The sequence below is a fragment of the Orbicella faveolata genome, unplaced genomic scaffold (assembly GCF_042242905.1).
Source record: "Orbicella faveolata isolate gen_17 unplaced genomic scaffold, um_ofav_v1 contig_25, whole genome shotgun sequence".
NCBI classification, from domain to species: domain Eukaryota; kingdom Metazoa; phylum Cnidaria; class Anthozoa; order Scleractinia; family Merulinidae; genus Orbicella; species Orbicella faveolata.
This window is the reverse complement of record NW_028301553.1, coordinates 14,873,525-14,890,282: the sequence shown is the minus strand read 5'-3', so window position 1 is coordinate 14,890,282 and position 16,758 is coordinate 14,873,525. Positions and strand designations below refer to the sequence as shown.

At 38.7% G+C, this 16,758-nt stretch overlaps 1 protein-coding gene across 1 annotated transcript; it reads right to left on the bottom strand.

Annotated features, from left to right (window-relative positions):
• Nucleotides 1-7: 7 nt before the first annotated feature.
• Nucleotides 8-16,732, bottom strand: LOC110041996 (DDB1- and CUL4-associated factor 8-like). Its single transcript, XM_089293955.1, has 14 exons — nt 16,217-16,732; nt 15,977-16,036; nt 14,432-14,515; nt 11,865-11,959; nt 11,469-11,579; nt 10,156-10,183; nt 9,005-9,055; nt 7,949-8,009; nt 7,466-7,520; nt 7,260-7,312; nt 7,018-7,148; nt 2,636-2,755; nt 2,012-2,119; nt 8-1,331 (listed from the first exon to the last, which is right to left on the bottom strand). Exons 1-14 carry the CDS (start codon nt 16,532-16,534, stop codon nt 1,221-1,223), a joined length of 1,386 nt encoding a protein of 461 aa, XP_089150081.1. The 5' UTR covers nt 16,535-16,732; the 3' UTR covers nt 8-1,220.
• Nucleotides 16,733-16,758: the final 26 nt, after the last annotated feature.

The window sequence follows — 16,758 nt, the reverse complement described above, 5'->3', positions numbered from 1 at the left end:
AAGTTGAAAATTTTAACTTCTGTTTTTTATTTTTTTTATAGTTTTTTTTCCAGTGCTTAGCACATAATTTGTTCTACAACGTTTCTTTCATAATCTCTTTGTTCTGAGACTAACCAGCATGTTGAAGTACACTACAATATACAAAAGAGATAACTGCTATTCTATACAAAGTTCCAAGTTTCTTCACGTTGGTTTCATCGTATTCTCGGTATTGGACTGGAATTAGCTTGCAACTGAGGCTAATGCGAAAAATCTTTTAAAATGCAAATAGGTTCCCCTGTATGAGCCTCCATTCCAAGCTAGTCCCAGTCTATTACTGAGAATACAAATGTGGAGAAATAAAGCTGTATAGAAATATTCACTACAGCATAATAGTCTGTTTAGCATCACTACACCAAACCACAATTCACAGTCTAATTGCGGACTAGTTTTTCACTTCCCTCAAAAAATAGCTGTTAATCAAACCAAAACCAACACTCCAGAGATGGAGTTTGAAAACCAAGATGTAAAGGACAAGAAAAGACAGGGAAAAGACAGGGGGGGTTAAGTGTGTATAACAGTCACACATCCATACCTGACCAAAAATACAGGTTGATCTTGATGTTGCTAAGCAACTCATTGCTGGATCATGGCTTGTCAGCTGTTGTAATACTTGAGTGCTGGCACTGTTCTCAACCTCGATCCCAGGCTCTCTCTTCTTTGCTTCCCTTGTTGAGAAAGCCTGGGATAGAGGATAGCAAAGAGTAGCACATGTTCCTTGACTGAAGACAAGTAAATCATGCCCATTCCAGCTGTAGCTGCACAAAGTTTGCACCTGGTTTAGCTAATTCTGTAACAGTTGGAAAATAACCTCAGTACCTTACCCTGATTTATTGCTTACTTCAAACACCATGAGATCTAAAACCCAAAGAACTTGCATAAATAGTTGCACAGAAATCCCAACAACCCTCTGTATATTGCTGGCATTGTTCATCTAAAAGTGAAACTAAGTTTTGAACTATAACGAAACTTCTAAGTTGTCATAAAATGTCTTGTCAAGTGTCACAAAACGTTTTCTATTTTAACAGTTACGTAACATCAGATGGAGCATGTGACAAAATCCAGTTCTACTTAACTTTCCAATACATTTGAATAACTGTTTACATGTACAGTCTTACTTACATGGCTATGTATGCCTAGTTCATATTTTACAGGGTATCTATACAAAAGGAGTCAATTATTTATGATGGACTACACTGAACTCTGTTTCCCAGTTCACCATCTTCATCATCATCATCATCGTCACTGAGAACGTCACTATCACTATCTTGCTCTCCGGTGTCACTTCGATTCTACCGAGTACAAGTCAACAAAGAAATATTGTCAATTCACTGTTGTTTTAAAGTACCTCTTCATGGGTTCTCCCGCAGGGAATCTCACTGAGACATCTCTGAGGGCAAGATCTCTCGACAATCCAAAGGAAAATCCCTAAGAGGAGGTGTCTTGTGTACCAGGGCTAAGGAAGCTTTTGCCATTAGCAAATCTAACAAGTCCAATGATGATTCTCTGGGTACAATAAACTTTTCCTTCAACAGTGTCTTAGAGCAGATTGCAATTGAGTGTCATAAAACCAAAACCAAAGTAATCACTTCAGCCCATCACAAAGGACACAAACAATACAGTGAACCATTCAAAACTCAACGTAGTTACATGTAGCTGATATGAAGTGCAGGAAACGTGTGCCAACAAGTCACGATTGGTTTTTATTTTTTACTTCTGATTGGATGAAAAAGTGGTGCAAATTTTTTAAGCCAATTTAAACCAATTACTTTTAGACGTGTACTCAACTGAAAACCGCTTGAAGTTCTAAGAGAGAGAGAAGAGGGCATAATTATGAGAAGTAGGGCAATATCAGTTGAAAGTTGGGGGGGGGGGGGGAGAGTTAAACAGAGCATGTTTGGTAGGCATTTAAGGTGTGATCCTGCTATAAAAACAAAATCAGTAAAACATTTAATTGTAAGTAGAGAAATACCTGACTTCTCCTGATGTGATGCATCATGAGCCACAGGAGATGCTCACTGATCGGATCATGAGGACGAAGTCTGTCTTCTTCCCGGTCTTTGTCATTCTCTTTAATCACCTGAAACAATAGGAATAAGTCAGTCATATGACTGCAAATGACTAGCATCTGCAATCAACAAGTGGAGATGGCTATCAAATGATAACTATGAAAAGCATTTGTTTTGCATTTAACTAAATTCACAATGTGCAGTTACAGAAAATATCCATACTGTCCTCCCCATAGAAGAAATTGGAATTTCCAGAGGGGTGGGGGAAAGGGCCTCAGAAAAAATCCCTTCCCAATGGCAGGTATGGATATTTTCTGGAACTACACAATGCAAGGCTCGTGTTTTCATGTTTGACTCCTAATCTTTTGGAGGTTTACCCAAATATACCTGAATAAATATGTATACAATCTATTTTTAGTTATAGGATGTCCTGTTACTGACATGTAACCACAGTTTTGGCCAATCAGGTCTAAGTACTTGATTGGCTGAGAACTCTTAAAATTAATAAAAAGATCCATGTGGAAACTGAATGACACTCAAGATTGAATGAAAATAGGGGTCTTCTTTACAGATCTGAAGCTACTCACTTTCTTTAGTCCATCTAAGGCTGTCGGTTCCTCTCCTGTTGGCAGCCACAGTTTAATGTCATGATCAAGACCACTGGTGGCCAGAATAGGTGCATTGGGGTGTGGTTCTAAACAATTCACCTGAGACAACAAGGGACAAGATCATTTACTGGATGTCAAATACCGAACAGATTCAAGCATAACTTTCACCAAAAAGGCAGAAGCTCAAAAAGGACAAGAGATGTGAGTAAAGAGGTGCAATAACTACCACTTTTACCGGTCGGTAAAACGCAGTTAATGGAACATGACGCCCCTTGAGGGTTAGGCTGTTTATGTTTGTCACGCAATCCAGCAGGATAAACAATAGTACAATATTGAATGCTCAATTCATGAATGAACGTTCCCTTATTCTAGCAGTTTGCACAAACACTATTCATGTCTGTATTTTAGCTTCTATCTCGCGGTATAATCTAGCAAAATATCTTAGCTTCTCCTAGATTGGCCCATATTTTTGTTAGCTCAATTCATTGCTAACAAGCTCGCCATGTTGTGTCTATTTAGTTCATAGTACAGCTGTACCTATTAGTTAAACTTTGAGACGCTGTCTTGCTATATAAATCTCAATACACTGTCAGAGGGCATTATCCTGGCAGCTTGCAGGAGAGTACGCAGTTGTAACAATTTAGCTTTAAAATTATGGCTCGCCCACGTTCTAAGTCTTCGAAGGCCACGCAAACAGATGAACTCAAGAACCTTTCCAGTGAAGTTCTTCGCCTTCGTCTGCAGAGTCTTAATCTTCCAATCACTGGAAGCTATACCTGAATGCTTGAAAGGCTGAGGCTGGTGACCAAGTCACCCTCACAATGGACGGGTGCACAAAAACAAATCTTCGGCTTCAAACATATGCGTCCATCAGCATCCGAAGCCTAATAGGCTGATTTAACAAGAGAACGGGAACGTCACTTGACGACAGCGCCCAGTGATCGCAGCAAGAAATAAGGTGGAGCAGCGCCAGCTGGACCGCAACCTGACAGTATCCCCCCAACTTCATGTAGATAAATTAGCGCTTGAATTAGTTAATCACCCTAATAGCTCTTTTGTTAGCAATTTAATCAGTGCCCTGCGGTATGGTACTCGCATTGGTTACCTTGGCCCCCACAAAGCACGGGTGTCGCGTAATTTGATATCAGCCTCTCAACATCCTGACATCGTTTCTGGGAACCTCAATAAGGAAGTGCAGTTGGGGAGAATTGCAGGTCCCTTTCCCTCTTCGCTCCTACCTAACTTGCAGTGTCATCCCATAGGCGTAGTCCCTAAAAAGCACTCTGTAGAATGGCGTACTATTTATCATCTCTCCTACCCGGAGGGGGATAGTATAAATGACCACCACATCCCAAAGGATCCTTATTCGTTGCAGTATGTTCGTGTCGATGATGCGATCACGATACTGCGGTCTTTGGGCCCTGGGAGTTTTATGGCCAAAACAGACTTGAAATCCGCCTTTCACCTCATGCCTATCCACCCCAAAGACTGGAACCTTTTGGGAATCTACTGGCAATCCCAGTACTACATAGACCTTTACCATCCATTTGAGCTTCGCAGTGCCCCGTTCCTTTTTAACCAAATTTCCAATGCTTTGGAATGGATTCTTAAAGCACAACTACGACCTCCGCCACGTTATTCACATTTTGGACGATTTCGTCATAGTGGAGCATACGAAAATTGATTGCCTAGGGCGTTTCACTACCCTTCTTAAGGTGTTTATGTCCCTTCGGGTTCCTACCGTCGCCTCTAAGACCATGGAACCCTCACAAGTCCTAGAGTTCATGGGCATTGTCCTAGACAGTAACCGTATGGAAGCATGTTTGCCTGAGGACAAGCTTGCCAGGATATGGCAATTACTGGCCTCTTTTACCAACTGCTGTTCTGCCCACCTTGTAGATCTTCAATCCCTTATCGGTACTCTGTAATTCGCCTGCAAAGTAGTGGTCCCGGGTAGAACCTTCCTTCAGCGCATCATAAACCTCACCCGGGAGGTAAAAAATCGTTTTCATCATATCCGTTTGAACAAGGAATTTTCCAGGGATATTCAAATGTGGAAAGTATTTCTCGCCCAATGGAATGGGCGATCTTTTTTCCTTGATTCCTGGGTCACCTTTTCCCCCGACCTGCAGCTATATACTGATGCAGCTAGTACAGTTGGGTTTGGAGGCTTTTTCAATGGTAAATGGTTCCAGGGCAGGTGGCCCCCTCATTTACTCATTAACAAGTCGAAAGTTAAAAGTATTGAATGGCAAGAACTCTTCCCTATTGTTCTTGCCTGTGCATTATGGTACCCCCACTTTACCGGCAAACGCCTTCAATTCTGGTGTGATAACCAGAACATTGTTGCTATCATTAAATCGGATCATTCCAAAGCCCCTAGGGTCATGGATCTGGTTCATTTCTTACTACTTATTTCCATGAAGCATAATTTCCTGGTTAGGGCTCGTCACGTCCCCAGGGTGAACAATGAAATAGCTGACGCCCTGTCCCATTTTCAGGTTCAACGATTCAGGTAACTCGCTCCCGGTGCCGGCCAAACCCCCTGCACCATCCCGCCTTCCTTCATGACTCTCTGAAAGATGAAGTCTTTAAGTATGCCAACTGGGCCTTGTCGTGGAACACGAACCACACGTATACCTCTGGGGTGAAGCGTTTCATTCAGTTTTGTCTCATGAACAGACTAACAACTCCGACAGGTGACATTCTCCCAGCATCAGAGGGAACTCTTTTCTATTTTGCTTCCTATTTGGCCCGTACAGTTCGCCATGGTACAATTAAGACTTATTTAGCAGCCGTTCGCAATCTCCACATCATTTCTGGTTACAAAGACCCTTTAAGGGGATGACTCCTCCTAAAAAAGATTTTAAGGGGAATTCTCCGTTATCAAGGGTCTCCTCGTATCCGGAGACAACCTGTCACTCCGAGTGTACTATTATCCATTCGCCCCATCTTACATAGTTGGCTGGGGCCAAGGAATTTCTCCATGATATGGGCTGCCTTCACCCTTGCCTTTTTTGCCTTTCTTAGGTGTAGCGAGTTTACCTATCCAGGGGTAGACAGGTTCAGTTCTAAGTTTAATCTTACCAAGGAATATGTTACTTTTTGTCTCAGTCTGGCCTGTCCACAGCGCTTGCTTGTTACCTTTGAGTCTTCAAAAACGGATAGTTTTAGGGCAGGGCAATCCCTCAGTGTTGCGCGTTGTCCTTCTTTGTTGTGCCCTGTCTCAGCAATGCAACAATATTTTCTCCTAGCGAATCCTCCTTTGGGGCCACTGTTATATTTCCAGTCCGGTTGTTACCTCACCCGGTCCTCTGTCACGCACTTACTTCGGGATTCTGCAAGAAGCGTGGGACTCCCACATGAGAGCCTTAAGGGTCACAGCTTTCGTATAGGAGCAGCGTCTGCTGCCGCAGCTGCAGGCCTTCCAGACTGGTTAATTAAGGTGTTAGGTTGCTGGTCATCCAATTGTTACCAGATTTATATACGCACTCCAGAATCAGTGTTACTTTCTGCCGCTCCAAAAATGGCTAGCGTATCAGGCAATTTTCTTTAGTTTCAGCCTTGCTTTGGGGGGATGCATGCCATGCATGCATCTGTGGCGGTTAAGTCTGTGTAGCGACTTCCTCCAAGCTTTGGCATTGCTTGTGTCTTGCCATCTTGTACCCTAGCCTTTATCTTGTCCGATCCAGCCTGTGCCGTGCTGGGGAGATAAGAAAGGCTCTGCCAATACTCTTGTTCTGTTCCCACCTTAGTGGGGGAATAAGTGAGGTGTTTAGTTTGTGCACCTATCATGAAGTCGTGTAAAACCTGCCACAGGGCTGCGTCCCCCTCAATTACGCCATATTGTTGTTTGCGTATTTCGTTGTGTTACCTTTCACCTGGTTGCATTACATCTACTCTTAGTTTGAATAATGGAATAGTAACATTGATACAAAGGCAATATTTAAGAAATAGGAAAAAAATATAACGGTGTTTCTAGCAAGTCATAGAAAAATGAGTGGAAGTTTGGGAGAATGAGAAATGCTGTGGGAACATGAGCTGACATACGAGTGTTTCCACAGCTTTTTTGAGTTCACCCAAACTTCAATGAGTGTTTCTATAACTCAATAGAAACACAGAGAACATGTTTTCTACTTCTTTCAGAAAATTCTGTGACAAAGAAAAGAAAACAACTTGTTTACTTTGATCATCGAAATGTACATTCTCTTTGCTCATGCCATCATTACATCAACAGCTCATGATAGTTCTGTGGTTTCTATCGAGTTATAGAAACACAATTTTAAACCAATCAGCACACATTTTTATTTGGGCTATTTTCCAAAGCAGTGTCTCACATATGTGCAAGTTTAAACACTTACCACGCCTGTTTCATCCCCCTCAAGGAACTGTACAACCTCTTGAGTTTGTTTGTCCCACAAGAACACATGTCCACAATCACTTCCACTGACCACAAACTCGCTTTGTGGACCATAAAAGTTCACACCTTTGACTAGGAAAACAGAGAAAAAAACCAGGTCAATTTTTTACATGTACATCTCTACCATAACACAAGGTTAATGTTCCAGCCAAAGTCAATTTGTTTAACAGACTGATCTTATACCTGTGGCATTGTTTCTGTGGCCTTTGTAGGTTTTAATGTACTCTGCTTCAGAACTAAGGACATAAACAAATTGCAAGCTTTAGATTTCTTTTCTTAAAGATCATTACTGAAATCACAACAAGTACAAAAACTCATTAAATAAACTCAATACATAAATATTCAAATAATCTTCATAGTCTATCTTAGTTTGCTAAGTGATTACATACCTTGAGTAAGAGTCAAACAGATAGATGTTCTCATCATTGTAGCTAACAAGCAGCTCTGTGACAATGCAAATTAATATTTAGTGAATAACATTATGGATTTGAAGGTATCAAGTGTCTAAAGCAATTGCAAATGCTTACAATTCCTGTTCATAATACTATAATATGTCTGGTGAGGTTTAATATTGTTTTTGCTCATTCAAAATTCTTCACACCAGCTTGATTTGTTTTCCTTTGTTTAATACTCATTAGCAATCTGAAACTAAGAAACTAAACATCACACTGGTATAAGCTAAACACTGCAACCTTTATTTTACACATTTTCTCTATCCTTGCAGGCAAAATTATGCAAACAATAATGGTACATGTTATCATTTGTTTATTTGTTATTCACTTGTTTATCATTTGCCATGAATATAAACTTATGTGTCAAATTTTGGACGAAACATTCCAAAGAAAATATATTTGCAATAGAGGGGGGCATACCTGTACCATCATATGAGTAAACTAGGCAAGTGATGTTGGCAAGAAGGTCATTACTTCCCATCTGCAGAGGAAATTATCAATAAATATCTTGCTGGAAAGATAAATGGCAACACAGAAAAGATGATGATCTGGGTAGCATTGCCAGTTTTTTTCTGTTACCAGTGCTCACTTTATACCACTCAGAGATACCAGGCCCTGGATCTTGGTCAACAGTGTTGCATGTTCTGGTTTATGGCAAATCTCCCTGAGTCATGGATATACTTGCTTGCAGATACATTACTTTGTCTTTTTTTGCCAACAATTAAACATTTACAAAAAATGCAGAGACATTGCAAGGTTTTATGCTATAGTAGAATACAGATCTCCTAAATAGTTCAATATGAATTGTATGAATAATGAAGGAATGGATGTTAGAAGCACATAATATATGGTCTGTGGTGCATATTTGTCTATGTATAAGAGTACCTATACCTAATTGTATCTTTTTGGTATGCCTTGGTGGCATATCAGGTGAGTTTGGTCCAGCCATGATTTGTAATGTTGCCCAGACATAGTCGAGCCAAAATATCCATGGCGAGATCAAACGAGCCTGATACGATGCAGGAGCATGCCAAAAAGGTACAATTAGGTATTAGCCCTACCTAACATCAGCCAAGTGACCACGATATCAAAGCTACAGCTGTATATCAGGTCAGTGACTTGATATCGCAGGATATCAGAATAATAGACGTGGCTTCTAATTGGTTAATTACAAATATAGGTGACGTAACAGCTTGTAAATGTACCCTATGCTGCTGATATCACTTGACCCAACTGACCCACCCATAAACACGGAGGGAAATTTGAATAGCGGAAACGAAATGTCCAGCATTCAAAACAGGCAAAGACTTATCAGCTTCAAATCGCTGAAACAATTTAACACAAACACCACCTTGTGATTTAGGATGAAATTTTTTTTTTAGCCAAGATTTTTCTCACTGTTGTTTTAATGCCAATACAAGAAAATAGTAAATAAATATCCTATTCATTACTTCTAAATTTTCTAAGTTTCCTTACCAGGTGATGAGGACAGTATAACTTGACTGGTTCAACATTGGCCTTACTATCCTGTTTAAAAACAAACATTTATTTAATAATAGATTTAGCCAAGCCTAAAAGCAGAGCTCCTGATTACCTTATTATAGGAAATTAACGCTTATGTCAATTAACGTATTTGAAATTAACGTGACTTAAACTAACGCGAATTGAAGGTAAATTTGCTTCCCAATAAAGGAAATTATCACAAGAGAGGAGACAAAATTTCAAACTGAGGTCAATTAATGCCTCTGCTACACCGAAAAAAAAAAAAAAATTTGTTGAGAACAGGAACCAATTTATTTTAACACTTTAAAGCTGACAATGAACACGTACAAAATTCAGTTGAAGTACAGTAAACAATTTACTAAATGTGAAAGATTGATGTGAAATATAAAGTACACGAATAAAATTTATTGTTTGGCTGTGTCAAGAATGTCTAGAGTGTGTCAAAGATTTGGGGGAAAATAATGGTAATTAATGTCGCGGAAATTAACGCGCAACTTAATTAACAGCACAGAAATTAACATTTACATAAATTAATGTGACTTAAATTAACGTGAATTTCAAAAATTCGCGTTAATTTCATGAACCATTAATTTCCTATGATAAGGTACAATAAATTAACCTGGCTTGAGCCTGCGATCCAAATGAAAACCGGTACCTGGTCAGCCAGCGGCCAACTTCAAAAAAACATGTGACCTCGATGAGCTCTAAACCTGACCCTACAATATGGTCACATGATACTGGACAGCTGCCAACTTGTTTTGACAGGTGTCAATTGAACATAACATGCATGTCCAATATCAAAGATGTATGCTGTAAACCAAGGCTGCATGACTTGGTTGACCTACAAGCTGGAGTATGGCCCCCATGTTGTGTGACATTGTCATTCGTTGTTTCTGTCCTAGAGTGCATGCACCCGCGATCCATGCTGCTAGCTATGTTGAGTATGAAAAAAGAGTTGCCTGGTTTTCTATTTCTACCTATGCATGCATGTGGTTCTGTTCCTATGTTATGGTGCTCCACTTGGTGGCCCTTTGGGCCACTGGAGCTCTGTCATTGAGAAAGAAGGTAATAAACTAAATAAAGTCACTGTTTAGTGTTATAAAAAATATTGAATTTCTTTTTACCTCTGGCAGCTTTCTTCTGTCATAAATTCTGCAAACAAAAAATGTCATTTAATACAAAATTTATAAGTTTTAATTGACAGATATCACTAAGCATGGAATGAAACAACAACAACATAAAGAAACTAATATTGAGTAACAAAGTAAGGTTACTCAGTGTGACAAAATGTTCATGGATTCAAGTAACAACTTGCAAGATTTGATCACAGTACAGTCAAACCTCTATTAAGCAGCCACCCTTGAGGAAATGGGAGGTGGCCACTTAATAGCGGTCCGTGTACTTTGAATATTTTTTGGTTGGGTTACTTGCTGTGTGAACATAGAATCAAGTCAAGACAATTATAAAAAATGTGTGTTTGTATGTTTTTTTATCAGTCATCAAATTCTATTTCAGACTTTCACCTTTCATTGTCTTTTCCAAAGAAAGCCAAACTATGTGTATTAAAAATGTTTTGGTTGGTTGCCCAAAAAGGTAAGGACAATAGAGAAATTTCTCATAGAGATGAGGTGGTTGGCTAATAGGAGGTTTATGATAACTAGCCACTTAACATGGTTTGGACACTTGATAGGTTGCCACATAATAGAGGTTTGACTGCACTCTGAATGAAGATTTTAGATATCAATCTTACATCATAACAAAGTAAGCACTTTGTCAGGAGAATATACCAGATTTCAGGAAATATCACTTGACAAGGCTAGTACAGTCGAAACTCTCTATATGGACACCTCTCTAATACAGACAGTTTCCTGTGTACCAACAAAATTCTCATACATTTCCTCTAAAGAAACTCTCAATAATATGGACCCTCTCTAAAATGGACAAGAGACACTAAATCTCGGCCCTAGGCAGGAAAATTTATACAAATCTATCTTCTTTCTAACGGATACTCTGTGGACCAGGTGTCGATAATTTGCGGTGTGTACCATTTCCTGTCGGCGCTTGCACAAACATAGACACTTTATCATTCTGCCACACCAGTACCAGAACATGTCAAATTATTAGTTTTTAAAACTTACATTTACAAATGCAAATACAACAGTGTAATCAAAAATACTGTGGAGACTTAAAAGTGACGACATCATAGTGAAATCTCCAATACGGGCACCTCTCAAATACAGACACTTCGCTCTGTCCCTTCAGTGTCTGTATTAGATGGGTTGGGCTGTAGTAGCAAGGCAAGGTTAATTATCACTACTTGATTGCATAATATTTATGACATTCAGAGACAGCAGACAAGGTTGGTTGATAATGTTCACTTTCTTTGTATGTTGTATATACATGTGTTATATAATTTTCTGAAAACTATCTGTCTTACCTAGCAAACTGGTCCCTTCCACCAACTGCAAATTCGTAGATATTTAAAGGATTGATAAAAATTGTGTACAAAGGAACTCGTCTGTGTTCCTCAACACGACAGCAAAATAGCCTAGTAAAAGGAAAAATACATAATTTGTGTTTTCAACAGATATTATGAAACAGCAGGAGCACCTTCAGCACTAAACATATAGTTTATGACTGGCAAAAGTGAAACAGGAACAAGAACAATATAAGCTTTAACTTCAACCAGTGAATTACTGAAGCCAAAGCATGAGGCTTTCATAACATAAGAAGCTTGGCACTGCATTTGACTGAAGAATTTAATAATTGTATACTTTTAAAGACGAATATTACTAAAAATCTATAAATTAACTATGTTTTATCAATGTCTTACTTGCGTGCCTTGTCCTCTCTGAGATCAGCATGGAACACAACACCATCCTCTCCACATGTAAGAAACTCACAAGGTGAACCTGGCTCAATACAAAGCTAGAATATTTCCAAAAACAAGCATAAAATAAAATAACAGAATCAATCATGCAATAAATTATATTAAATATATAACTGAAACAATAAATGATAATTTGAATTATCAATAAATTATCTGACATATTAATTAATTAATTAATTAATTAGTACATTAGGTAACCAAATGATTTTGAGTGCAACTTGGAATAAATAAGCACAAGTAAATTTTCAAAGACTAAGAAAGAGCTCATACAATAGACCACTCCCAAGTTGCCTTTTGCCTCTGTTTTAAAACAAGTCTTCATGCAAGACGATTCATAAGGACAGACATGTTCATTTTCATGCAAATCAAACTTATTTTCCTATGAAAGGTTTTGCACAAAGACTTGTTTTGAAACAAAGGCACAAAGTAACTCGAAAATGGTCTATATTCATTCCAAATTGCATGAGAAAATTAACTTATTTATTACTTGTTACTTTAATATTACAACCGCCACCTGGTTAGTGCAGTCAGCAGAGTACCAGACTGCAGTGTGGGGGGTCAAGGGTTCCAGCCCCAGACCAGACCAACACTCAGGGTCTTAAAATAACTGAGGAGTATGTGCTACCTTTGTAATTACATCATTCAAATAGTTAGCAGGGTTTTCAATAAGTTTTGAAATAGCCGTCTGAGCTAACTAAAGTAGGCAGCAAACTGATGAATTTTTTTTAAAATTTGAGTGAAAATACAGACAAAGTAGGTGGCGATTTTCGCCGGTTGCCGGCTTCTAATGAAACCCTTGAGTTGGACAATCAAGTCTTCTTGGATAAGGACTATAAATCATACGCCACATTTCCTGCATCTTCACTGTTACATGGTTAGCAGGGGATGTTAAAGAACCCACATCCTTATCGCAAGGAGTAGGGCACGTAGTTTCTGGTGTTGTGGTCTGGCCTTGTCTCACGGGTTGGTACTTCACATAGGATTAACGTCATTGCACCTTTCCCCCCTTGGACAGAATTGTCCAAGAAAATTACAGAGGTGCGGTGCGAAAATTTCAGAGGTGCGGTGGCCTTATGGTCAGTGCGCTCGCTCCTGAGCAAATGGTCCGGGTTCGATTCCTGACCAGGGACATTGCGTTGTGTTCTTGGGCAAGACACTTAACTCTCACAGTGCCTCTCTCCACCCAGGTGTATAAATAATCTTGATTTGGAGAGAATTCAGGTGTGACTTGCAGCCAACAAACTAACTTTAAATATGACAAGGACAGAATTCCTACTGACTGGTTCTAAGCAAAGGTTATTAAGTTCTACAGCGAATCCCACTGCCACAATTAACCAGTTTCCAACAAAGCAAGTCTCGACTGTAAAATCCTTAGAATTACACATTGATGAAAATCTTTCTTGGGAGCATCATATCAACGAACTTTCTTAAAAGATTGCTTCTGGTTCAAGCACCATTAAATGTATTAAGTATACGGTTCCATGTAAGACTCTACTTTCCATCTACAATTCATTGGTCCAATCTCATCTAGATTACTGCAGCTCGGTGTGGGGATCCTGTTCTAAGAGTCTTTCTCAAAAGTTACAAAAATTACAAAATCATGCTGCACGTGTTAAAACTTTTTCAAATTACAATCGTAGTACTAATGAATTGTTGCGAATGGTAAACGCCTTGTTGATAAATCAATAATGATGTATAAGATTGTAAATAATATGGTTCCAGACTATCTTAGTTCGCACTTTGTCTTCCATTCCGATAACTTAATAACCTATAACTTAAGAGATAGTGACTGTTTGCTTGCCATTCCACAGCCCCGCACTAATTATTGTAAAAGGAGTCCGAGGAATAGTTTACCCTTGGATATTCATCAGTCACCCTCTCTTGATGAATTTAAATCTCAGTTGAAGAATTATGATTTTGATGGCAATGTCATGTAAGTTTTATTTTGCTTTTATACACGGTTTCCTTGTAAAGCAGGTTTTTTACCATGTCTCTTATTGTCGTGGTTATTAGTGATTTATTAGTTAGGCAGTTAGATTAATTTAATTTACTTTTGTTAAGTCCTCAAGGAAATACCATGTCTAAATAAAGATTTTACCTTACCTTACCTTTACCTAAATGGGTACTGGCAAATTTAATGCTGGGGGGAAGGGGGGAGGGTGGTAACCCTGGGATGGACTAGAAGAAATAGAAGACATTTTCCGTGTTTTTATCAAGTTATAGCAACGTGAGAGAAAGTTTCAGAGAACAAGAAAAAGCTAATTAGAAAAAGACCTTTCCCACATCCCAACAAACAAATTATGACGCTATGTTGAGGTCAAGTTGAACAAAAATACAGGGAAGGTATGAAAATGTTCACCCTAACCTCACTCCAGTATTATTATTTGTACAGACTGCAGTGAAGTATGGGAAAGGCTCATTGATGCATTGCTTCATATCGAGGTATTATGAATGAAAAGGCTGGCTTGTGAAACACAACAAGCTGGCCCAATAAAATGAGTAAACTGTACCTTGTGAGCAGCTCCTTTGTGCTGGGCAAGACACTTGGTGTTCTTGCAACCATCACTTGATGAGTGAAGGAAACCAACACGAACCTGAAAAGGACATCAACTATCAGAAATATTACACAGAAAATACATAGATTGAGATTGAGAGTCTTGGCAATTCTTATTGATTCCAAATATTGAAAGAATCTTAAATTATTACATGTTATTTGAAAGGGGGATATGTGTTAAGGTAGCCAAACACAGTTTACGCATGCGCTTTTGCTGATGCGATTCAGCGCGTGCACAAGGATTGCAAAAAACAAACATGCCGTCAATAGAGCGATCACTTTATTTGCCCCATGCCCGCATTATCTGTGCTATTTTTCTCTGTAAATCAATGCAGTGTATTGATCGTTTTAATCTTTTATTGCAAAGATATGTTACAAAAGGTAACGATGCAAAGAACCCAGCAATTCTTAGCTTTTTCGTTGTTACCGAAAGAACCCAGTTAAATGCAGCGCATGCGTAGTAAGTAAAAAAATTGTGATTGAACAAAAAATTGCTTTCTCGGAAATACGCCTTTTTCTCAAGAACCACTCATTAGAATTTCACAAAATTTGGCACAAAAATACTTTAGGAAATAAGTAACTGGAGTATTAAAAAAAATTGAACTTTAAAGAAGGAAATTCTCGATAATCCAGTGAACCTTCAACAAGGGATAATTAAAGATCTCTCTGTTAAATTATTAGCAAAATGGTGTTAACTTACGTGAGTATCGTTACAAGTTTGCTGCATGCAAATTATAAAGAAAATCTAATGACTAGATTTTCTACAAAATCGACAAAAGCAATTTTAAAGGCCCATTTATATTAATTCATGTTGCCATGGCAATGGTACATATGTCAACTAAACTATAAAAAAACCAAAGTTTGTGATGTTAACTTGCTTGCTGCCAATTTTGGCGACCGAGGGATCAAGGGTTTAAGAGAAAAAGGTGAATGAAACACAGGTATCAAAAACTGTGTTCAGCCACCTTAATTGCAACAAGTGAGGTAGGGATGCATTCTCTCAACTGTCACTGGCTGATATCCTTATTTACATGAAAATCACTTGTGTTTGTTTGAAAATAATAGAATGCTGATTTTGCAATTTTGTTTTGGAGCAACACAGTTCTTGCACCATTCGGTTCCACATTGATGCCTCACTCTAATTCTCATCTTAAGAATATTTGAGATATTTGAAGATAAAAAATCATGCATACCATAGAGATCATGCCAACAGATACCTTCTGTGCAATCGATAATTTATTAATGTGAATCAATATACGAGAGACCAATAGCAAACAATGGACCATTGAACTTCCTCTTTCCATATCGGAGTTTTTTGTTTAATTCAACGCTTGTACAGTTAACCAAAGATGCCAGTAGCAAGACAAAGCAAACAAATGATTGAATAGGATTTATAAAACAAAGTTTAACGAAACAGTGATTCTCCCGGGACGAGATCAGCTGGGTTAATTGAATCTCAAATTTACACGTCCTGTGTTTAATAATCTTTTCTCTTGCTTACCTTTCCGTCTCTGGCACAACTTACTATTGTACTATCACCGGTGTAAGGCATGAACTTAGCCTGCCAAAAGAAACACGACGAAAAAGAAACCATCAGACTTCATAATTGAAAAACCGTGTTATAACTAAAAATCTTTCTGGATACAAACGAGGTTCTATTTGCAATAGACAAGAAAATTAAACTTGTCATTTTAGCTGACTATATTCTCCACATTTCACTGTTTGTTTATGAGCTTTTTACCTGAAAGACATTGCTTGAATGTCCACTCTCATAAGCTACTTTCTTCTTGCCTTTCGCCCAGTCCCATATTACAATATCTAAGTCGTCACTTCCCGAAGCTAAAAGGTCTCCGGACATGTTAAAATGTAGTGTGTTCACACATCCATCGTGGTGGACAAGTTTGTCGTGAAGCTTCAGTCTTTTCACAAGTCCGCTAGAACCTGTAGTATCTCTAGAGAAATTCTTTGGAGACAGAATCCCAAGTTGACGGGATTGTAAACAGGGAACCAGACAATGATGAGCGCTCATAGCCATTTTAGAAATAAATTGTGCATGCATGTACCACTGAAGAAGTGCCGTCGGGTAGTTTCTCTCGCGCTAGCAACACCAAAAGCATCAAGGGCAACCTTCGTTCCGAGCTTTTCCCTCTTCAGAAGCAGTCATGGGTGATTTCAAGTATAAAAGTAACTTATCCAACAAATATAAACATCTCTACGTACTCCACTTTCTTCGAACACTGCGCACGGAAATCCTAACGAGACCAAAACAAGGGTGATAAACGA